We start from the raw sequence: 14,288 nt of genomic DNA, 5'->3' as shown, positions 1-14,288 counted from the left end.
CAAGATTTGGGAGGGGGGGGTGTCCCAGCCCCCAAAAGGAAACCTTCCTTTGCACAGTAATTAACCAAGCCTCCCAGAACCCTTCCGCTCGCCTGCTTTTTCCCTTTCTGTAATCTTTTTCTAATTTGCGTTGCCGCTTCCTGCTTCCTCCAAACCACCTTAATTGGAAACTCTTTAGTTCACACGGAAAGTTCCTCTCTGCTCTCTGAGGACACCTATCGAGGGTGGAAGCAGGCTCTTCAGAATAATTCTTACCAGACATGGCTAATAATGACCCTCTTTCGCTAATGAAAAAAACACACACGCGCACACATTGTGGCTGCTGTAATTAAGCTTGTGACGAGTGGAGTTGGAGGGAAATTAGATTTATTTACATGCTGTTCTGGTGCTGATGAAGCACCAGCTATCGGGAAGACTTCTAATTAACCCTCGTTTATAGGGTGTGCTCTTTTGTGCCTCGTTTCCTTACGCACCCTCGGCAAATTGTAGTCGGTTTAAAAATAATAATAACAATAATAATTAGCCATTCTTAGAGTTCAGGCCTCTCCTCTAACAGTGCTTAACCCTGGAAGATTTCAACTCTGAGCTGAGTGCCGTCAACTCCTTGGCCAGCAAGCGTGACCGGACGTCCTGCCGCCACCCAGGCCCTGTCCCTGCACTCGGAGGGATCCACAGTGGAGTGGGAAACAGCCCTGTCTTGGGGGAGATGACAATGGTCAGAAAGGGACTGGTGGCTGTGAGCCGGTGAGGAGAGTGGCCAGCTGGGGCAGAAATTCAGACAGAAGGGTCGGGCTGGAAGCCTGCCCAAGTTTGGGTTTGAGGTAGAAGAAATGGGAGCCCTGGAAGGTGTGTGACAAGAAAGGAGAGGTAAACGTGGCATTAAAGCAAGAGCAGGTCAGAGCCCACAGAGGCAACTGGAAGGTTGCAGATGCCCAAAGATTTCAGAGGGGCCTTGCTGGCAGGACTGACCACCTCCTCCGGGAAAAGAGGCCCAGATGCCGCTTCCACGATCGCACCAATCCCAGAAATCCCAGTGCTTATGACCTAGTTCCCCGAAGGGACCTGCAGCCGCCACCCAGACCACCACCAACTGCCGCGGACGCTGGTCTAAGAGGCACCAAATGCACGGCACACCTCCAACTTAATCACAGCTTTTGGGGTGGAGGAAAGGACATTTCATTAAGCATCTACATGGACACTAAAATGCTTCCCAATTTCAGAAATGTTAGGTCTGTGCCAAAATATGCCACTTAGATTCAAGGCAACAGGGCAGCCAAGTCTGTTGAAGACAGCCTTGGGGAATGAGACATACAGAATCCACAAGCTCCCCCTTGGCCCACGGCTGCCCAAAGCACGGCGCGGCAGGCGTGGCACGCAGGACCCCCGTGGGCTGTCGCCCTCCTCCAGAGTCAGCTTCACACCCAGGCCTGGCTCAAGGGTTCCCTGTCCTTCCCGTAGGCACAGGCGAGAGAAGCCTCAAGGTAGAAGGGACTCCAGGGCCCTCCCTGTGCAGCCCAGCTCCGACCAGGTAGAGGAGACGGGCTGGCACACTTCCAGGTAGGGAGGCAGGTGCAAGGTGGGGCGGGGGCAGAGGGGACTGGAAACATCAGGCAACTCCCAGTGGGGGTGGGGGCAGGCGTAAGAGGCCCCAGAACCTACTGTCCTGTGGCTGGATCATTACTCAGGTTTTCTTCTAAAGTATTTTCACAAGCTTCCATCCTGTGAAAAGATGGCAGCCGCCTAAACACTGCGCAGTGCTAGGCTCCCGAGGCCAGGAGGTGAGCGTTCCCAGCCCACCCTACCCATACACGATAAAGCACTCAACTTGTGCTTGGGTGTTTCGTTCATCTTAGGAACGGCGGTGGTTTCTTTGTCTTTCTTTCCCGTTAGACTGTGTAGCCTCTCTCAAGGAGGGGACTGTGGCCAGGACATCTGTATCCTCAATGCCAAAAACATAACGGGCTTTGACCAAATGTTTACAAATAATTAAGGCCGTGAATTTCCTGCCTCAAAAACCATCTTTTTCTTGACTTCCAATATTACGTCGGGGGTTCCAAAGGTTTGTGACGCGTCGCAGTCACTCAACTTAATAATGTGCTACATTAACATCTCCTGCATTCTCCTTCTATTTTCCCTCCCTTGGGAGTTGATAAATTTCTAGCAAAGGGAGCCCACTGGGATGCATCCATATGGCCACGGCCACCGTCCCTACCCCAAAGAAGGTGAGAAGGTCGGCTCCCCGGGGCTTCACAAACGCCTGGGCAGTGAGCAAGGAGACCGGCTACCAGCTCCTGCTAAGAGGAGGGCTTTCTCACAGGCCTGAAATAAGTTTCAGGTCCTGAGAAGCTCCCGCTAACTGGAGCTTGCACAGCCCCTGCCGAAGTTTATCACTATTTAATTACCCAGCACTTTAAGTCCCTCGTGGCCCTCTCCTATAGAGCCCGACTGCCCATAACTTCTACCATTCAAGACATCTCTGCCCGTATACTGGGACTCTCGGGAACCCAAACCAAGCCAGACCCATGACCACCTGCCTCTAAATCGCCCCCTCACCGTCGACACCGAAGAAGGCTGGCCTCGAAGCCAGGGCTCCACACACCCTAGACAGCCCTGCCGGCAAGCTCAGTTTTACCTGCCACAGCAGGTATGAGATTACCAAAAAGGACCAAGAAGGAATAAGTTATTATATAAATGACACTGTCAAAGAAAGAATGGGGCTGAGCTCCTCCCTCTCCCCCAACTCCTCCCTGAGAGCCGTCCACCAGCCTCTCCTCTCCACAGTGTCCATCCATCCAACCGGCATCACCCACGTCCAAGGCTCTGCTCCCCTTCCCCCGTCCACTGCGAGGCCCACACTCACTTGTCCAGCTTCTCATCCAGCCCCGTGGGCGTCTGCTATCAGGAAGCCACTAGAACAGCCTTCTTGCCCCACCTTCACCTGCCAAGAGTGGAAAGCAGTTCACCCAGCAGCCCGAACATGGGGGGCCCCCAGATCAGAGACTTACTTTAAAGGATCTTTAAAATAATCACCTTTTCAAGAACAGCTACTCCCTCATTCTCCTTAAAGACTGAACTCGATCGGCGAGGATGCACGCTTGGACGACATCACTTTGGAGAGATGCAAGAGGTGATCACCATGAAAGTGGTTACTTGTGGGTGGAGGAAGAGACCTTCTGGCACAGGGCGTCAGGGGTGGCTGGCAAAGCCCTAGGACATGCGAGCAGTTTCAGTGGCGTCACACTATAAGAATTTTCTATGCTGTACATTTGTTTGTGGGGTTTCCCGTGTATTTCATTTTACAATAAGGTGACTTAAAAAATAATAAAGGGAAGCGTGACCTATCAAGCAACCAGAGGGCCAGCATATAGTGGGGAGAGTGACCCCAAGGCAGGGCAGAGTGGAGCTACAGACCAGGTGGGGAGGGTTCAATGCCCAGCCTGGGGGGGCGCCCAGGGGAGCCTGCCCACACCGCACGGCTCCAGAAGGTTCTGGATCAGGAAGATGCTTCACTGGGTGATGGTTGTTTCTGAAAAGCACGGAAATGCACTTCTGCAAAGACCTACACATCTGTCACACTCCAAAACTTGTTTCTAACCACGGCGTTCAATGAGGGTTGACAGCCCCCACCTCTGGAAGTGTGGTTGGTCTGGAATGAGCTGCAGGTCCCGAGCTTTCCCGTAGCTCCGAGAGCGCCTTCCGATGTCAGGCCTTCCTCCCGGAGGCGGCTCCGTCACCCGGACGCGCCCCAGGCTCTGAGGCACCCTGCCCTTGGCCGGTCCTCCGCTGCCCCGGGTGTGTAAAGAGAGTTCCAGCTGTGGACCCCCCCACGGCGCTGGGAGCTCCGTGAGGCCAGGCTCACTTCTGATGTTCGTATACTGTAGCCTGGTGCCTCGCACGTACCAAATGAATGAATGAAGGAATGAAGGAGCGAGAGCACCGCCCTCGGAACCTCCTGTTCACAGAGCTTCCCTCTCTGAACTGCAGCCCTGGGGATCGGGAGCCGCGCCTGCCTTCCTCAGCCTGGAACAACCAGTGCCTAAGCCAGGCCCCTGCGCACTCAAAGCCCCCAAGAGTTTTACAAAGAACGAATGAAAAAGCCAAAGGTGCTGCCTTCAAGGACCTGGCTCCCCTAGTGAGGGGCAGAGAGATAAACCCCAAGAAACTGCCGGGCCATGCGATGAGAGAGAATGCAGGAAAGTAAGCAGGGGCCACACGAGCCTGCAGGGGGCCATGGGCTGTGGGAGAGGCCCTGGAGCTGCCTCTTGGAGGAAAAGCAAGACAAGTCTCCCCACAGGAGGTGGGAAAGCACATCTCAGGAGGTGCCCAGGGGTCTCCCCAGCCTGCTGATTTCCCTCCAGACCCATCCACCCTCTGCTGCTCCTGCCAAGGATTTTCTCCCCAAGTTCCCCGCATCAGGCTAGTTGCACCTCCTTCAACACAAACCCACGTGAGAAAGCTCTTAGCCTCCCTAATACAGTGTGACCTGGGACAAGTAACTTACCCTCTCTGAGCCTCAGTTTCTTCAGCAGTGAAAGGGAGCAGATAACAACCATGCCCGCCCCATGTGGAGGGTTTCCACGTGAAAGCATGAGCACCGGGCACACCCCTGGGCTTCCCTCCAGCTTGATTGGCACAACGACGAGCAGCGAGGGCACACTGCAACCCTGAGTGTGTGCCCCAGCCTGTCCCGCCTCACCTCTGGGGGGTGCTTAGGTTTTCACGTGCACACGTACCCCCTGCGAGCTTGCACCAACGTGGGCTCTGATTCAGCAGGTCTGGGGAGAGGGGTCTCAGATTCCACAGGGCCAACGGGCTCCCAGGAGAGGAGGAGGAAGCTGGTCCAGGGACCGACTTTGAGTAGCAAGCCGTAAGCCCACCTGAGCCCCAGTTCCTCACTTGAAAAGTGGGAGAGGGTAGTGGTGAGGATAAAATGCAGTGACAGGCATCCAAAACAAAACCCCGTGCCCCAGCCCGGCACACAGCAGGTGCTGAGAAAACAGTAACTCCCTCCCCGTCCACTGATGGATGAATTTCAAACACAATTCGCCTCTGATCACCCTGCAACGTGTTCCAATAAGGTTTAATGAGAGAATGAATGAATGAACAAATTCACAGTGAAAACCAGCTCCGCCAGGGGTTGAGAGCCACAGGCTTTGGAGACACCCGGTAATCTGGAGGAGCTCCACCTTCACAACTGCCCGTTCTGCTGGGGTACACTCGTGACTCAAAAGCCCGCCCTGGGAGGGGTGAGCAGGCCCCCAGGCGCCCCAGAGCGACACGGGCCGCTCCCCGCATCTCCCCTCCACTCCTGGCTGGGGAAGGCCCACGGGGGCCCTGTGGGCAGGTCCCTCCAAAGGCCACATGACCCCGGGAGGTGGGAATCATCCTCCCTGTGTCCAGGGGAGGGGACCGAGGCCCCCGGGGGCAAGCGAGCCCCCGCAGGCCAGGCCAGGGGTAAGGACAAAAGATGCGTGTCCTGGGTCCCATTGTAGAACCTCCCAGCACAAGAAGTCTGTGTCTTCCTCTCCAAGTGTGACAGGGAAGAGCAAAGGCCCAGCAGACCCCTGCCCACGCCATCATCACTGGGGACCACCCGGGCGTCAAAAGGCCGTTCTCCAGGTCCTCCCAGGACCCTGGGGGCGGCTTCTCATCCTCGAGCCCACATCTCTGAAAAGCTGGTCCGGCCGAAGCAACCCAGAATAGTTGGGCTTGGAATACATTATTCCCATAATTTAGGTTAAATTTTGCTAAGAGCCCACAACCTCCACGACTCTGAAATGAACATGTTTTAAGTGTTTCTTTTCATTTCCCTTTTTCACTGAGGTTTCACTTGCACACAGAAAAGGGTGCAAATCCAAAGTGCACAGGGTGGCGAGTTTTTATACACGTGTGCGCTCAGATTGAGACAGGACGTTTCCAGACCCCACAGGCGCCCTCATGGGCCCTCCACACGGAATGTTCTCTCCTGGGTGCGGCTTCTCTCACCCAGCATTGCGTCTGCGAGATTCATCTCACAGAGGGTGTGACAGGGGTCGTTCCTTTGCTACAACCTTGCTTTGCTTTTCACTTTCGCTTTCTTGAAGGTCAGTTCCAACCCTCTCCTTCCCTGTCCCAACCCCATCTAAGCAAAGGCAGGAAACCACAAACGAGCTCAGCCCATTTTTCTGTCCCATCGTTTGTCCTGTTGCTGGTTTGAGTTTTTTGTTTGTTTGTTTAAAGATTTATTTATTTATTTATTTCTCTCACCTACCCCCGCCCCAGGTTGTCTGTTTTCTGTGTCTATTTTGCTGCATGTTTTCTTTGTCCACTTCTGTTGTTGTCAGCGGCACGGGAATCTGTGTTTCTTTTGGTTGCGTCATCTTGTTGTGTCAGCTCTCCGTGTGTGCAGCACCATTCCTGGGCAGGCTGCACTTTCTTTCACACTGGGCGGCTCTCTTTATGGGCGCACTCCTTGCGCGTGGAGCTCCCCTATGCAGGGACACCCCTGCGTGGCAGGGCACTCCTTGTGCACATCAGCACTGTGCGTGGGCCAGCTCCACATGGGTCAAGGAGGCCCGGGGTTTGAACCGCAGACCTCCCTTGTGGTAGATGGACACCCTAACCACTGGGCCAAGTCCGCTTCCCTGGTTTGCATTTTGAAACATTCCCACTTCCACCAGGCACAGAGATCCCGCTTGCCAACGATCACCCGACTGTGGCAGGAAGGAAACCGGCTGTACTTCTCTTGGGCCAGAGCAAGAACGCGCGTGGGGAAAGCTGGAGGACTGGGGAAAGCGGGAGGACTGGGGACAGCTGGAGGACTGGCCTCTGCCAGCATAGGGCGAACCTGAGAGCCACGCCCCAGCACGGCACGCCTCTTGCCATACCGTGACCCACAGATTCCTTCTCATCCCACCCGCAGACAGAGCTTTAAAACAGCTTCCCAGTCACAGGGGGGCTGAGGTGGGAGCGAGGGGCAGCAGGGAGTGGACTCTGCAGGCGGAGAGGAAAACGATGGTGAAACCCTCCTTTCTTCTCCTGCTTGCTCCCAGCGTCACACCCAGAGAAACCGAGATTTGTGGCGGGCAGGAAAAGACACAAGCTTCCGCCAGATAAGGCGAGCCCGATCCTGGAGCCACCAAGAGGCCTCCTTCGGACGTGCTCATCCGAATTCCTTCAAGCCTTGGGACCCCCAGAGTCCCGGGCTCCGAATGACTGCCCCTCCCTTGCTTCTTGTAAAAGGAGGTTTCGGCACCTGGAGGGTCCAGGAAACTCAAACGGCGGCAGGCCGGAGGCGAGGGGAGGCAGCCAGCCCCCAACCGTGGACCCGTCTGGAACGGACAGGTCCCTCGGCATCTCAGTGTAGGAAGAGTGGTAACACAGGGCATTCGGGGGACGTCGGGCTGTTCTGCATGATACGGCAGTGATGGATACAGGCCATTGCGCATTTCGTCAAAACCGATCAAATTGTACAGGACAAAGTGTAAACCATAATGTAAACTACAGACCACAGTCAGCAGCACTGCTTCAGAATGTGTTCATCAAGTGTAACAAATGGACCACATTGATGAAAGGTGTTGTTTATAGGGGAAAGTGACTGGGGGAGGGGGTGGGGTATAAAGGAACCCCCTATATTTTCAAGGTAACTTTTCTGGAATCTAAAACTTCTTTTAAAATAGAGTTTTAAAAAAATGAGATGATAAAGGAAAAAAAAAAGCCACCACCATCACGTGCTCTTCAGCGCCTTATCTCCCTCCGTCCTTCAGAACAGGGCTAGAAGCAAGGTCCACCGCCCCGTTTTACAGATGCAGAAATTAGGGCTCAGAGAAGTCAAGTAACTAAGCTAAGGTCACAGACAGGAGGCAAAGCTGGGATTCAAACCCATGACCTGGCACACCCCAGAGCTCCATTCTTACCCAGTGGCTGTGCTGTCTGTACTAAACAGTTAAACGATCTGGGGAACTAACTGGGGCCGGGGAACAAGGCAAGCCTGGGAAAGCAGGCGCAGAGCAGGCCAGGGCACCTCCGCTCTCTTCCCACCCAAGAGGCTGGACTAGGTCCCCAAAGGTCCAACCAGCCCCAAGCAACCTCATTCATTCATGTGCAGGGTTCTGAGCTTTCAAGGCCCTTGCATCTAAGACTGTATTTGATCCAGCAGCCCAGGGAGGCAGGCAAGGAAGGTTTCACCGTACACTCACAATGGATGAAAAAGAAAACTAGAGGAATGATCAGAGAGGGGCACTGAGCAGCCAAAAGTCACACAGCAAGCTCCCATCGAGTTAGGCCTCAGTCCTCAGCCCCTGGGAAAATCAGACCTCACTCCCCACTCTCCACAGGCCCCCAGAAGCATGCTCAGACCCACGGAGGCTGATGAACAGAATGCAGGAGAGCATCCCAGCCAGTGCCAGGACACAGACGGAACCCCACCACCCCCACGCGGCCTTCCTGCAGGGCCACCGCACACTGCCTGCCAGCCTCACTCTCAGCCCTCCGCTTCTTCCTGCTAATTAATTTGGACCGAGACGTCTTTAAAACGAGGCTTACGTCAGGTCCTCCCCGCTGTCTGCGAACCAATTTCATTACAACAGAAACCATGTTGCCAAAATGAGAAGTCCCCTCCTTCTCAGGCCCGTGCCCTTGAAGGCATCTTATTAGAAAAGACCATTTCTTAATTAACATTTTTGATCTTTAATCCATTACACATCCCTTTAATCCTGTACGGAGGTGCGGCTGGCCCACTTCCGCGGGCGGCCTCAGGACCGCGCCAGCCCTGGCAATTTCAGCGCTGAGGGCTCGCGCGCAGCTGGACGCCGCGGCGCACGGCCTGCCGCCCCCCGACAGGGCCGCGGTCCAGCCGCGGCGCTTTCCCGAGCGGCAGCGGCGAAGGGGGGGCCCGGCGCAGATACCCCCAGACGGGCCCGTCGATAGACGCGAGTTCATTTCATTAACCCCTGAACCCCATCTCTTCTCGCCCCAGAACGGTTTCGTTTCGAGCAAAGGCTGTTGTAGCAGATCCGGCTCCTGCCAAGCGTGACGGCGCCAGGCCGGCCTTCCTCCCCGTTGCCAAGCTCGGGTGGCCTGGCCACATCGACACGAGGCACAGGCCCTGCTCTGGAAGGCGTCGGGCCCGCCACGACCCCCTCCTTCCCGAAGGACCCCCCTCCCCCGCCCGGCTATCCTCCTGCCTCCCCGACCCTGTCGGTCTCCACGATCTCTCCTGCTCCTCCCGACCTCCAGTGCTGACGTGGCCCTGGGTCCCGACCTCAGCTCCTCCTGGTCTCTGCCTGCACCTGCTGCCCTGCTGGCTGCAGGCGTCCCCAGCTTCAGGCATCGGTGCTACCCGTGCGACATCCACGCATGTCTCCAGCACCTCGCTGGACGCCCGAGCACGCATCTCCGTGCCACACGCGTGATGCCCACTCGCACCTCCAGTGCCACACAGGCGATGTCCACACGTGTCGCCACCGCCACACGCGTGGTGCCCATGCACATCTCCAGCGCCACACACACAACGGCCACACGCGTCTCTGGTCCCGTCCTCTCCCCAGAACACCAGACCACACACTCAGTCCAATATCTAACCAGCGCCTCAAGCCACCAGGCCCCTGCGCCCCCACCCCATCAGTGCCCAAATCCTCCTCCTCGATGCTCCCATCTCAGCGAGTGGCCGGGCTGTGCCTTTTCTCATTCATGCCTAACGTCCCGGTCAACAACAAACCCTGTTGGATCTACCCCCGAATAAACCTGCTCACCTCCTCACCTAGGTGCACGTCCCTCCGTCCTCTCCCTGGCCTCGCCTCTTGCCACAGGGAGAGGTATTCCAGAGCGGGGGAGCCCGTGCCTTGGCATGGAGGAGGAGGAGCCCACCAGGGGCCTTGGGCGGCCCCCACACCAGTCTGGACTCTTGCACCGTGAGCCCTGCAGGGCTGCCCCACGACCTCCCAAGGCTGGCCCGGCCCTGGACGGCCAGGAGCTGGGCCCCCTCTAGCACTCCCGCACCTGATCACTCCCCAAATTCCCCCAAACACCCAGCCGCCCCACCCTGCCCTGGAAGGCGTAAAGAGCCCCTCCCCGCAGGAGCAGGAGGCCAAGGCAGCCCTGAATCCTCGGAGCCCCCCAAGGTCCCCCAGGGGCACGGGAGCTTGGCCAGCTGGGGCGTCTCTGGACAGCGACGCAGAGGAGCAGACAGCAAACCCCCCCGACAGATGCACCGTGTGGGCACGCCGCGCCAAGGCCAGAGCAGGCATCTCCCAGAGGGCCCAGGCCGGGACTGGAGGCCAAAACGACTCCCGTTGGACGCCCCCGCCCTACCCCAGGCCAAGGCACCCTGCACAGACCTGGGGGGCAGGTCCCAGCCGGGGGAGGGGGGGGCAGATCCCAGCCGGGGGAGGGGGCGGTGCCACAGCCGGCCTGAAAGTCAGACTGTGGGGCAAAAATGGCGAGTCAAAGTCCCTCCTGAAAATTCCTCCACCGGCCAAGCTGGCATGGCCTGGGTGCGTCCGCGGCAATAGCATCTGTGAGGCGCCCAGCTCATACATCAGGATGCATGGGGCGGAAAGACACATCTTAAATCCCCAAGCCACACCAGCGGGACCGCACAGATGCAGCAGCCGAGGCAGCGGCAGCAGCTTCTCACCCACACGGGGCAGCCCGCGTTGCCTGCAGGGGCCAGCGCTCCAAACTGCCTTTACGTTGGCAAATGTATACACATGAACTGGAGACCTTAAATGAGCTAATGATGTGCAAATATGCACATATGCCTCATCACGGTCCTGGGGCAGGGAACTTTGGATGGCCTGAGCCGCAACTCAACTCTGCCACCAACTAGCTCAGGGACACGGGGTAAGACTCCTCACCTCCCTGAGGCTGGATTTCTGCATATGGGAAATGAGAGTGACAGCTACAAAGCGCCACCTCCAGGAGCCACCGAGATCCAATGAGCCTGTGGAGAGAGCTCCAGAGGGAGAAGAGGTGACAGAGAAGCGAGCACACGAGCACAGGGGACAGAGAGCAGAGTTCAAATCCTGACCCCTCCCCTTACCAAGAGGCCAATCCTCCGTCTCTGCACAGATACATATAGGCACGTGGCCGGAATCCCTGGGGCCCCAAGCAACCTCATGGCGTGTGGCTGCAGCCCCCTGGGCCATGGCCTTCTCCAGGGACGGGGCCCGGCCCCCAGGCTGCGGGGGCAGGAGACCGGGGCTCTGGCTGGAATCCCAGGCTGGGCCCTGTCTTCTTTCTCCCTCCACATTTCAGGAAGGCATTTCTTCCGTCCTTCAAGCCTGCAGGTCAAGTCCCACCCACTGGAAAGACCCACCCTGAAACTGCAGGGGGTGCCCCCCGGACCACAGTGCTGACCCTGAGACAAGGAGGGGAGTGGCGAGAGGGCAAGGAGGTTCTGGCAGGACTTCCTGTGTCAGGCACGGACTCTTCATGTCAGTAGGAAAAGAGTGGGCAGGTGGGAGTGTGTTTGTGTGTGTGTGTGTAAGTGTGCATTTAGGCATGCCTGTCTACAGAAGGCCCTGAATTAGGAGCCCCAGCCCTGAGCCCTCTTAACCTTTCAGAACCTCTTAGCTTCTCCAAGCCTCAGTTTCCCCAACTGCACCCCTCTCAGAAGCTGGATCAACCCAGTCGGTAGAAATAAGTGAGACGATTATCCCATACAAAGTGAGCAAGGGGTGGGCGCAAGCCACAGCCAGACACCTCAACAAGGGGTCCTCAGAGCCACTGAGCTCATGACAAGGATATAGACAAAACCGTGCTCTGATAACACATGAGGCGGGGTAAGAGATCCTCGGAAAAGGGGGGAGGATTTCCGAGGTCAAGTAAATTCGAAGCACTCTCCCCAGACTCACAAGTGTGCAGTGGCACATCAAGGGCCCTTCCAGATCCTGCTCCAAAGAAACCCATTTAATTGCATTTAACCAGGCATGCGGGAAGTATATCTGAGCAGCTTCCGCCACCCCCAGGACACAGCCCAGTTGAGGCAGCCCTGATCTTGGCCCAGCTCCCTCCAGACTGCACCACGCTTAACTCCGTGCCTGGGGTGTGCACTTACATCCTCAGCGTTTTTCCAGGGTCGATTGATGAAAGAACTCTAGGAAAGACGTTTCTGTACCATGTGCCAAATTGTTACTGAGATAGCGCCTAGTCTTTCCTCAATGATTAATGAGGATCTGCACCACATTTCCTCAGCAGTTAGGGCCTGAGAAAAATGTCTGTCCATCCCAACTACTTCAATCAAATGCCACCCATCATTCTACTTTCTCTTTTGGCCTAGGCTGCCAGGAAGCTCAGCTGACCCTCATCTTAGGCTCAGACGTATTCAGTTCTTTCACCCACTATGGCAGCCCACTGATGCGGGGACAGTGACATCCTGCGATAATCACACATCCATTCAGTGGGAGCTAGCCATGTGCCAGGTGCTGTGCTGTGCCGTGGCAGCTCCCTCACTTACCCTTCCTGATGCCACGAGGGAGGGGCTTTGGTGGCCCCCCTTTACAGATCAGGGAGGGGCAAGAACTTGGTCAAGCCCATTCCCACAGCTAATGAGCTAATCAGTGTTGCCATGTGCGTCCCCCCGTTCACAACCTGCCTCCCCACTCTAGAGGTTGGTCCTGGAGGGCAAGGACACCACTGCATCCCTTTGGCCTGGCATGGCACAGAAGAGACACCTGGACAATTATCTAATAAACGGACTGGTGGTGAATCCTGGGCTGGAACAAAGGTCTGTTTGTTTCAAAACCCGCGCTCTTAACTCCGGTCTTTGAGGTCGGTAGGGCTTGGTAAACAGAACCCTAACTTCAATTCTGAACCGAACCCTAACCTTGATGCTAAATCTCAGCTTAGCTCTAATACTCTCCCAAGTTAATTAACTAATATGTGATTGAATGCTCCCTGCCCGGCCTTGTCCTCGGCTCTGGGCAGGCCACAAAGAGTTGGGCCAACCGGGGGAGACCAGATGCAGAGGCTGGGCCGCAGAAGCCAGGACCCTCCGGCACAGACGTGGGGTCTGCGGCAGGGAGGGGTCGGCGGGGACAGTGGGCCCTGGCCGAGCAGGGGCACCCCACTGGTCCTTGCTGGCAGAAGTGGCGACCCTGGCCTCCGAAGGCCGGGCCAGCCAAGCGTGGCGGAGATGCCCTGCCCCGCGCGCTTCCTGCCCGTGCGCGGCTGGCCGGGAGCCCCGCAGCCAGCACAGGAAATAACAGGGGCCCCCAGAGGCCGCCCCTGCAGGCCCTGCTCCGGGCCGCCCGGGGAGGGAAGGAGGCCGTTGTCGGCCTTTGTTTCTGTTTCCCCAGCACTGTCTCCAAGAGGCGGCTGGGAGCTAACAAAGCTTCCCCCGAACCCGCAGCTGTCCAGTCTTCCCCAGCCCGGGCCCTGGGGACAGGCCCACCAGGCCCCTGGGCTCTTAAAGTGGCAGGTGTGGGGTGGAAAATGAAGTCATGTCCAAGTTGGGGGTGGGAGCACATGCGGGTCAGAGCAGGCCAGGCAGGCAAACAGACGCAGGGGCCACGGGCTCTAGGTCTGCACTCGGTCCACCCAGCAACTGGGAGCACAGCAGGGGGTGAAGCTTCAGCTGGAAAGAATGTCCCGGGCCCTGAAGGACAAAGAAACCGACAAAAGAAATTGGAGAGCAAGGAGACTTCCTGGACCTCCTGTAGGCCTGCTTAGCTGTGGGGAGCTCTGCCCAAGCCTGGGAGACAGGCATCCCTGAAGCAATGCAGCTGGCTTTTCTGCCCATTTGCAATCCTCAGGGTGTGCAGAAGCAGGCGTGTATGTGTGCGTGTGTGTGCATGGCTTGCATATGCACAGGGGTGCAAATGGGTGTGCATGTGCAGTGTGTATGTGCGCATGTTATACTTATATCTGCATTATGTGCAGTTGTATCTGTACATTTGCAAGTGCCTGAGTGTGTGCATCTATGTATGTGTCTGCATTGTGCAGAAGGTACATGTATGTGGGTGTGTACACATGTGTATTGTGCAGCGGCTACATATATGTGAATTGTGCTGTGTGCACATACGTGTAAACATGTGGTGTGTGGCTGGTACTTGTGTGTGGGTGTATGTTGTATGTATATGTGTTACGTCTGTATGTGTGCTTATTTTGTGTGCACATGTTGCGTGCACATATGCATGCACAATGACTTGTGAGTTTGCACATCACCAATGAGCTCCATCCTTGGGCTATGCCCACCAGGACCTGCTCACTCCTACGCAGCCCCTGCCAGCCTCTGGCGCATGCTGTGTCACGGTAATGGGCCCGTCAGGGCCCTGAGCACGTCCTAGTGCACTTAATTCCACACATAT

General features: G+C 56.7%; 1 protein-coding gene across 2 annotated transcripts in view; it reads right to left on the bottom strand.

Annotated features, from left to right (window-relative positions):
• ZNF423 (zinc finger protein 423) overlaps nt 1–14,288 on the bottom strand; it is a 327,078-nt gene that overhangs the window by 241,432 nt on the left and 71,358 nt on the right. Inside the window, exon 1 of one of the 2 annotated variants that reach the window (XM_058280050.1) lies at nt 2,861–2,941. The exons of the other annotated variant lie outside the window; for it this stretch is intronic. Coding sequence (XP_058136033.1) covers nt 2,861–2,876 — 16 coding nt within the window. The 5' untranslated portion in view covers nt 2,877–2,941. Of the gene's footprint in view, nt 1–2,860; nt 2,942–14,288 lie in introns of those variants that run through there. 2 annotated transcript variants of the gene reach the window in all.

This window comes from Dasypus novemcinctus, chromosome 18, assembly GCF_030445035.2.
Source record: "Dasypus novemcinctus isolate mDasNov1 chromosome 18, mDasNov1.1.hap2, whole genome shotgun sequence".
Lineage (NCBI taxonomy): Eukaryota > Metazoa > Chordata > Mammalia > Cingulata > Dasypodidae > Dasypus > Dasypus novemcinctus.
The sequence above is the reverse complement of the archived record's forward strand: the minus strand, read 5'-3'. Positions and strand labels throughout refer to the sequence as shown.